Source organism: Pseudorca crassidens, chromosome 3 (assembly GCF_039906515.1).
Source record: "Pseudorca crassidens isolate mPseCra1 chromosome 3, mPseCra1.hap1, whole genome shotgun sequence".
NCBI classification, from domain to species: Eukaryota; Metazoa; Chordata; class Mammalia; order Artiodactyla; family Delphinidae; genus Pseudorca; species Pseudorca crassidens.
In genome coordinates this window covers 56,167,642-56,176,780 of record NC_090298.1, presented here as the reverse complement: position 1 = coordinate 56,176,780, position 9,139 = coordinate 56,167,642, and the positions used below count along the sequence as shown (strand labels likewise).

The 9,139-nt window shown below is 39.6% G+C and overlaps 1 protein-coding gene across 3 annotated transcripts in view; it reads right to left on the bottom strand.

Annotated features, from left to right (window-relative positions):
* Window positions 1-638: 638 nt before the first annotated feature.
* MCCC2 (methylcrotonyl-CoA carboxylase subunit 2) overlaps window positions 639-9,139 on the bottom strand; it is a 63,795-nt gene continuing 55,294 nt past the window's right edge. For all 3 annotated transcript variants that reach the window (XM_067730938.1, XM_067730940.1, XM_067730939.1), the window contains exons 14-17: window positions 8,938-9,094; window positions 7,952-8,066; window positions 6,008-6,093; window positions 639-3,306 (exon numbers count right to left, since the gene is read on the bottom strand). In XM_067730938.1, coding sequence (XP_067587039.1) covers window positions 3,189-3,306; window positions 6,008-6,093; window positions 7,952-8,066; window positions 8,938-9,094 — 476 coding nt within the window. In that variant the 3' untranslated portion in view covers window positions 639-3,188. The remainder of the gene's footprint in view (window positions 3,307-6,007; window positions 6,094-7,951; window positions 8,067-8,937; window positions 9,095-9,139) is intronic.

Here is a 9,139-nt window from a genome sequence, read left to right as displayed (position 1 = left end):
ATAAGACAGGGAACTCACAAACGAGGCTTGGCGGTGGCAGCCGCAAGACGAGGGCGTCTCCCCGCCCGCCAGCCAGAATCTTCAAAGTTTATATAGAGGCCTTATCGGGGTTCAGTCACGTATTTAGTCCAGGTGGTCTCAGCAACACCTTACTCTCTCAAGGCTTCCTCCGGCAAGCTATGGGGATGGCATGCCGTAGGGGAGAGGGGGAGGAGCCAACGATTGACTGGCTGGTTCCGGGTCAGGGGTCATCTAGCGGGTCAGGGGTCAACTGGCAGTCACGTCCTCCCCATGACCTCCTCGAACATTCTTCTGAAAATGCAACTTACCCCTGAATTATGATCTTCTATCTACATACTTCTCAAAAAACTAAACTGAGGCCTTCCCTGGTGGCGCAGTGGTTGAGAGTCCGCCTGCCGATGCAGGGGGACGTGGGTTCGTGCCCCGGTCCGGGAAGATCCCACATGCCGCGGAGCAGCTGGGCCCGTGAGCCATGGCCGCTGAGCTTGCGTGTCCGGAGCCTGTGCTCCGCAACGGGAGAGGCCACAACAGTGAGAGGCCCGTGTACAGAAAAAAAAAAAAAACTAAACTGACTTCTGATACACACTGCAGCCTAAACTGAACATCACACACAAATGTTTGAAATATTAATTTTATTAGGAAAGCATTTGATAGTTGTTTTAGATCGTATAATCAATCACTTTATTTTAAAATGATGTGGCCTGAGGATACAATTAAAATATGGACTTTTCATTCATTCAACAAATATTTGAGCATCTACAAGTGCCAGGCATTGGAGATACAGGCCAAACAGGAGGATCCCTGCTCTCACAGAGCTTACATTCTAGCAGGAGGGCAATATTAAAGAAATGTTTATACTTCTTATAAACATATAAGACAGAGAAAGTGACAGAGGAAGAAGATGGTGCTCTACAAGGGCACACAACAGGTGCCTAACCCAGCCCAGGGAAATCACAGAGACAAAAGATAGGTGTTTAAGTAGAAGGGAGAAGAGAACAGTTCAGGCACAGGGAACCTCGTAGACTCTAAGGGGGCAAGGACTTCGTAGGTTTAAGGAACTGGAAGAAGTCTAGAATGGGTGGAGCACCCAGTGTGAAAAGAGGAGTCAGGGAGATGAGACTGAAGAGCTGAGGATCAAGATCCATGGAGGCCATTAGGGGTTTGGCACTTCAGGGAACCAGTGAAAGAAGTAAGGAAGGAAGCAGCATGACAGATGTGCACCTTAGAATGGCCATTCTAATTCCAGAGTGGTGGAGAGATTGGACTAGGTAAGACTGGATGCAGGTAGACCCCTTCTAAGGCCTGCATAAAAGACAAAAATAGTAGGGGAATTCAAGAGACAGTTAGGAGGCAAAATCAACAGAACTTGATGATTGAGTCTGAGGTTCCTTAGACCTGTTAGATAGACAGGTCTGGAGCTCAGGGGAGAACTATGTTAAGAACTGTCAACACAGGAATCATCCCCATTCAGATGGCAACTAAAACCATACGAAGGGCTGAAATGGCCCAGCGAGAATAAATCAAGCCATGTAAAACACATACATTCAAGGATGAGGAGGAATAAAACTCAGCCATAAAAAAGAATGAAATCTTGCCATTTGCAACAGCACGGATGGACCTTGAGGTCACTATGTTAAGTGAAGTAAGTCAGACAGAGAAAGACAAACACCATAAGATCTCACTTATATGTGGAATCTAAAAAACAAAACAAACAAAGCAAAACAGAAAACCAAGCTTATAGATACAAAGAACAGATTGGTGTTTGCCAGAAAGGAGAGGGGCATGGGGTGGACAGAATGAGTGTGGGGGGTCAAAAGGTACAAGCTTCCAGCTTGTCCTGGGGACGTAACGTACAGCATGGTGACTATAGTTAATACTGTACTGCATATTTGAAAGTTGCTAAGCGAGTAAATCTTAAAAGTCCTCATCACAGGAAAAAAAAAGAAAAGTCTGTAACTGTGCTTGATGATGGATGGTAACTAGACTTATTTTCGTGATCATCTGCAGTGTATATAAATATTGAATCATTATGTTGTACACCTGAAACTAATATAATGTTATATTCAATTATATCTCAATTAAAAAAAAGGAAAAAGGAAATGTGCCAGTGGTAGGGAGAAGAGAGAATGGGGAGTTATTGTTTAATAATAGAGTTTCAATTTGGGATGATGAAAAGTTCTGGAGATGGATGGTGGCAATATAAATGTACTTAATGTCACAGAACTGCACACAAAAAAGTGGTTAAAATGGTACACTTTATGTTATGTATATTTTACCACAATTATTATTTTAATAAGAATAATTAAACAATAAGGAGATACTTTTGTGCTATTTGTATCTTTCAGAATAAGAATGCATTCACATATGACTAATGAAAAATCAAGACAAATGGTAAAGGGAAGGAGGAATGAGCAGAGGAAGTGGGGCCTGCAAAGGAAACTGAACAAGAATGGCCACGGAGGCTGGTGGAAAACCTAGAGTGTTACAGCAATGGAAGCTAAGGACAGAATTTCTAGGAGGAAGTGTTTGACTGATTTGAATGCGCCAGAGAATTAAATCAGGTAAAATCGGAAAAGGACCCACTGGTTTCAGGAACATGGAGGTCAGTGGTGACCGTGGAGAGGGCTGTTGGCAGGAGAAGCCAGAAAACGAGAGGGTGAGGAGAGAACGGGTAGGAAACAGAGCCCAGAGTGCAGACAAGAAGTCTGACAACTACGGAGAGGAGGACGGTGGTGGCTGGAGGGAAAAGTAACAGATGTTTATTTTTAAAAGTACATTAAAATATCACCATGCATAATCTGCAACGCAATCAGTTCAGTGGAAATACAACTTTATGTTAAAAATCTCAACAATACCTGGAATTTACAGATTACAGAACTTTTCATAGTACTTATGGCTTAGAAAGGATAACTCTAAGTTATTCTCTTCCTTTTCAGGGTAGTAAAGCTGAGCCATAGAAAAATTTCTCTAAGAGAATTTACAAGGAATTGAGCTGCATCAAATAAATATCTTCACTGATTCTTTATTTAAAGGTAGAAAAGTATAATGCACTGTGTTAAGAAAACAATTTTACTGTAATAGCCACATATTGAAAAAGTCTAAAATTTTAAGGCTACTAATTTATTAATTTTTGGTACATGTCCAACGGAAGATGCTTTATATTCCAATTACATCCTCAAGATACCGAAGTTAGTCTTCTGGATGGGTGCGTTGAGGGCTGCACTAAGGCTGAGACCCAGGACCAGCCTGGTGTCCACTGGATCGATAATCCCATCATCCCACAGCCTGATAAAAGAACAAAAACCGAGTGATTAGGAGTCCACCACCAAACCACCAGTTATACACCCTATGCCCAGAAATGCCGAGGAGGTTTTCCTTCAGGTAATATGTGGATCTACTGATTGGCTACTATAATCTCGCAATGGAAACAATGTTCAAGAGGGGAATAAAGAGAGAAAGAAAAATAACATGACTCTTACACAGCTTTAGGAACAGCTTACTACAAGGAACTTCAAAATAAACCCTGGTTTTATTTATTTCAGGAAAAGCTTTCCTGTCCCTCCTCTACCCACACAAACATACAAGTCAAGTTGATATATTACTGTTATTATTATGAAGAACCGCATAAACCAAGGTAACAGTCTCCAACCAAAGCCCCTACTAGAAAAGGTATATTCCCCCAAACTCTTAAGAAACTAGGAAAATTACTGAATAGACTTCAGTACATTTTATTAATAAAATAAATACCTTCATATGTAGTTCTTTATTTTTTGCTACAATAGGAAAAACAAGTAATGGCTTTAAACTGCTTTCAGAAGAAACTCAAGTAGAAATCTTAGTTTGCTTTTCATGGACAACCTCACATTTATAAAAAAAAAAATGAGTAAGAAATATTGTTTTTTAAAGGTCATTAGTGGGTGGCAGTTTTGCTTTCTTTAAACAAACTGCCTTCAGTATCTGGACATAGCATCAATTATTAAACCATACTTACATCGACAGACCATGAATGAAATCATTGCTCATAAAATATTCACAATAGGGATCTTAAAGTATCAACAGCCAAAAAAAAAAAAAATATTACTCTTGTAGTTTGTAACCCGGTCAATTGATTACACTCCCTTCTGAAGCCTACAGCAGAGGAATATAGCAAGCATGATGGTGCCAGGGCTGTTCCAGGTAAGAGGCCCTAATCAAATGTCTGGAAAAGTTTGATTATAAAAACAACTGAGCAGAAGAAAATTGGCATGCGGTACATGTAACATGCAAGGGTTAAGAAAAACATAGGAGGTTACAGCACTGTACAGATGATGACAGAGCTCTCCGAAAAGACAGGTCTAGCCATGTTGAAGCCTAAACAGACCACAGAGTTTTATTGTTAAGCTGAGCTTTATTAAACCAGAGGAAGGTGCCATAAGCTGGCTTGAAAATCCTTTCATCTTTGAAACAAAGTTGGTGTCTCCATGCCACCAACTGTTTCAACAGAAGGGTGAAACATCTATAAATTAAAAGAAAAACCTTGTTTTTCAATATTAATTTCCAAAGATAAGTCTATCTGGGCCATATGCTCTCCTGTCTTGAATATCATCCACTAAAAACAATAATAATCTAAGTATGAAAATAATAAAGGATTCAGTCTTTCTTAAGAGATGACTTAGCCAGGGCTGAATAACAAATTAATGGTTCACACAAAATATGCTATTTTTCAAAGTTTAATACTCTAACTGCCCTTGTGAATTTCAAAGTCTTATGTAAAAACAAACAAAAAACTGTAGGTGAGCTTACAATGTATATTTTCTCTTTAACCTTTTATATGATTTTCTATTTCCTCTTTGCTTCTACTGGCTACTACGTAAGCCTATTTAAATGATGATAAAAAGAATGTTTATTTCTTAAATCAAAGACTACAAAATATTTTGTTCTCAATTAAGAGAATCAATGACCCACCACAGCAAAATATACCTGTACATTTTTGCTTGCAGAAATACATGTTAACAAGAAGAGAAACAGGCTTTTCAAAAATCCCAAATGGTATTAATTGAATTTTGAAACTAATTATGCTCTGAGAAATAAATATGTTCAATCTTTCCTGCCCCCCAACATCAGGAGCAGTGCCTGCCACAAAAGATGCATTTGAGGAGCTGACATGGATTTTAACGTTCGATTTTCTTTCCCCCCTCCTCTCCAGTCTGCCTTCACGATAAATGGCATAAATCACAGCATAACCCAATTTTTAAAGGACACAAATAGTTATTTTCTTTTTTCCATCTGCCCAAGGGATAAAAGAAAAACATGAAGCTTCAATTATTCTTCAGAATGTAGAACATTGAAGTTGTTGAAAAAAGAGGTATGAAAGCACACGCATGTCTCCAACGGGGACAGCTGTGATAATTTATTACCTCATTTAAGTGGTGTAAGAAACAAACAGAATAAGAACCGCCATGGTGTGTGAGGTAGTTGCTTAGTGTTGACATGTGGATCCTGGCCATGAATAATCACCTTCTGAATGCACAAGCTCACTTGTTAACAAGTGTCAGTAAGTGTTCAACCATTTTCATCTTTAAATGGGGTAAAAACAAAATCATCAGAGAGGAGGATGACAGGAACCCATTACTGCAGAACTAACTCCTGAAAGTGACACAGCCAGGACTATAATTCTCAACTTCCCAGCCCCAGTGCGGTCCACCTCTGGCCACAGTGCTCCTGCAGGCCTTGGACCACTTCAGCTAGGAGCGGGATAAGGGAAGAGGGGTGGAGAGTGGCAGAATCACACCAATAGTGATGGATCCAAAGCCCAGCCTGGGAGAAGGAGCAGCATTTCAGCAGTAAGCATTCCCATTATAGAAACAACAGTACAAAATTGTGTCCAAATGTTATTTTTTGGTTCCCATGAGGGCTGGACCATGCCAACTGCTCAGATCTCTGTAAAGCTGCTGCCCTGACTGCCAAGATGTGCCCATCAAGGAGTCAGTTATTCTCTGGCTCTCACCTTGCACTGGAATAGTAAGGGTTTCCTTCCTCTTCAAACCTCTTAATGATGGGCTCTTTCAAAGTTGCTTCATCAGCACTGGAGAACTGAAAGAAAAGCGACAATGAGTAAGTCTGATGCAGGGGAACAACAGATCCACTCAAGAGAACCTCAAGAAAAAAGGGGCAACAGATTTCATGAACGATAATCTTACAACCAACACCTGCACATTGATGTATAGATTACGTGTGATGCTTTACCATACATGATCTCACCTGAGACATGAGTATCAAATTAGTGTGCTGTTATATCTCCCTTATCAGAGCCAATGTCCTGAGGCTGTTTAATGTCAGGTCAAAACCAAAGGTATCACATATTCCAGCAGGGTATAGCAATGGATGTGAATTATACAATATAACAAAGGGCTATATTACATCTTGCAGTTTCTGTATAAGGAGGTGGAAAAGTAGGATGTTTTCATTCAAAATAGCTAAAATTTTAAACATTTTAAAGCTTAAAGGGATAAAACAATAAGGCCCGTTTTAAATAACCTCTTCAATTTTCCAGATGGCTGAGAGAGACTTTTCCCTAATTAAAAATTTAATGGCTTGCCCATCCGTACTGCCAGAAACAAGTGATAATTCAGATGTTAAAATCTTTATGCAAACTAATTTTGAAATCCTGAAAAGTATTTTCAACTTAAAAAATATTCCACACCAAAAACCAAGTGATTTTTTTTTCAAATAAATCCAACCTTTTATGTACTTCCATCGTTTAATATCATTTATAGGTCCAGAATTTGGACGGAGAAGCACTAAAATCCTATACTTTCCTTTCACATATAAAAATAGATGAATTCATATATCTGTATATCAAATTAATCAAAACACAACTATTTAATAAGATATTGCCATGCTGGGCTAGAATTTAAGACAGGCCTTCAAAGTATCAGGTAGAATTTCATATCCCCCACTCCCCACTACATACACACAAAAGTAAAACTTTCCTCTGGCTTGGATACTAGTTAGTACTAAAGTGCATCTGAAACTTCAACTTAAGTCTGCAGAGTTACTGTTGCTTGGAAAAGATAGCTGGGGATGTGAGGCACGGATGAGACACATTCAGGGAGGCAGGAACCACCCTCTGGCTTTATATTATCCCCACTCTACAAACCAGGCGGTTGACCAGATGATCAATCTCTAAATGGCAGAAGTGAGAGCCTGAGAAGGCAGGGCCTCCTCCACATTATGCCTCGTTACGATGAAACAGTGCACCTAAGCAACTTTAGGAACATGCACCAATCATTTTATAGGCCTGCTGTTTACATAAAATAGTTGTAAGTTATAATAAAATGTAATGCAAAATTTCAGATGAATCTCTAACAGAGCCACAAACGAAAGAATCCATCTCAAAAGCAGCTATTTGCTGATTTGCTTTTCATTAAGCTTCCAGTGCCCTTTCCCTCCTTCTTCATTGATACTTCCACGGTATAATAATGGTATTCAATTCTCATTACACAACAGGGCCCTCCCACTAGAGGTATCCTTAACAACAATCTAAAAGTAAAATAGGAAACACAAAATTCTGCTGCTTTAGGTCATAAAATCAAAGACGTAAGTCAGATTTATTTAAATCTCACTAACTGCAAATGACTAAGAATCAAACATCTTTATGCCTCAGGCACCCAGAGACAAAAGAGTTTGTTAAGTGTTTTCTTGGAGATTCTGAAAAGTTTGTAAATTACCACAAGAAGGTACTTCAAGTGAAATGGCTCTAAAAAGAGAAATGGAGAATGTGTAAGTGTAAGTTGCTAAAACAATTTCCAGGTCAGCGTCTTCCAGATAAAGCCAGGCCCTGAATGTTGGAATCCTAGCCACAGACTTGGAGGGGTTTTGGGTATGCTGCTCCCTGGCTCCACAATGTTCTGGTGAAAGTCAAACCTGGAGACAAAGAAACAGCATTTACCTGTTTCCCTTCCCGTGCTCTTTGGTCCTTTGCTACTGTCGCTAGCACATTAGCTGCCTGCTCTCCTCCCATCACTGAGATGCGAGCATTTGGCCACAGGTAGAGAAATCTTGGGCTATGGGGGGAAAAAGGAAAGAATGATCAAAAGAATTCACAGAGATTTTCAGAGGCCCATGTTTACCTTTTAAATCAGTGGTTCTTCATTCTGGCTGCACATTACAATTATCCGGGGATTAAAAAAAAAACAATGCCTAGAACCCACCCCAGAGTAATCTCCCGCAGTGGGGCTTCAGCATGGTAGAATTTTTAAGTTCTCCAGGTGATTCTGACGTCTATTTTGATAAACAGTATTTTTCCATTTCATCCAAATTTACTGGGCAAAAAAGTATTCAAAATATCCTCTCATTATGTGCAGTTATGTGCTGTTTTCCATTCCTAAAATTGGTGATACGTGCCTTCTCCCTTTATTTTTTAGTTTTAACAGGGGATTCTCAAGTTTGTTAACCCTTTTAAACAAAGCAACTTTGGGCTTTCCTGATTCTTCTGTCTTTATAATGTTTGTACTTTATTATGTCCTGTTTTTATTTTTCTTGTTTTAATATGCTGCTCTTCTTTGAACCTCTTCAGCTGGCTGCTTGGCTCACTGATTTTCAGCCTTACCTCTCTTCCAGTATATAATATATAATTAAGTCTACACACCTGTCTCAAAGCAAGACTTTAGACACATCACACAAGTTATGACATGTAGTATTTTCATTATCAGCCATTCCAAAATATTTCCTGATTCCCACTGTGGATTTCTTCCAAGTGGTACTTTTAGCATCAAATTTCATTTCACGCCTCCAGATGATACAGATTATGGTATAACTGATTAAGATTTGTGAATGTCATTCTGTATTTCAAATAGCCTTGACGTAAACTGACCATTCATAATGATCCTTGAAGTATGATTCATGCTTTCAGAGAAAATCATGACAACCACCTACCTAAATGCTCTGCCACACATCCCATAGTTTCCAGCCCCGTAAGAGCCCCCGATAATGACAGTTATCTTCGGCACATTGGCACAGGCTACGGCAGTCACCATCTTGGCGCCATCCTTGGCAATTCCTTCAGCTTCGTACTCTCTACCAACCATAAATCCTGTGAGAACAGAAAGAGAGCCTCAGGGTGATGAGATTAGTGTGC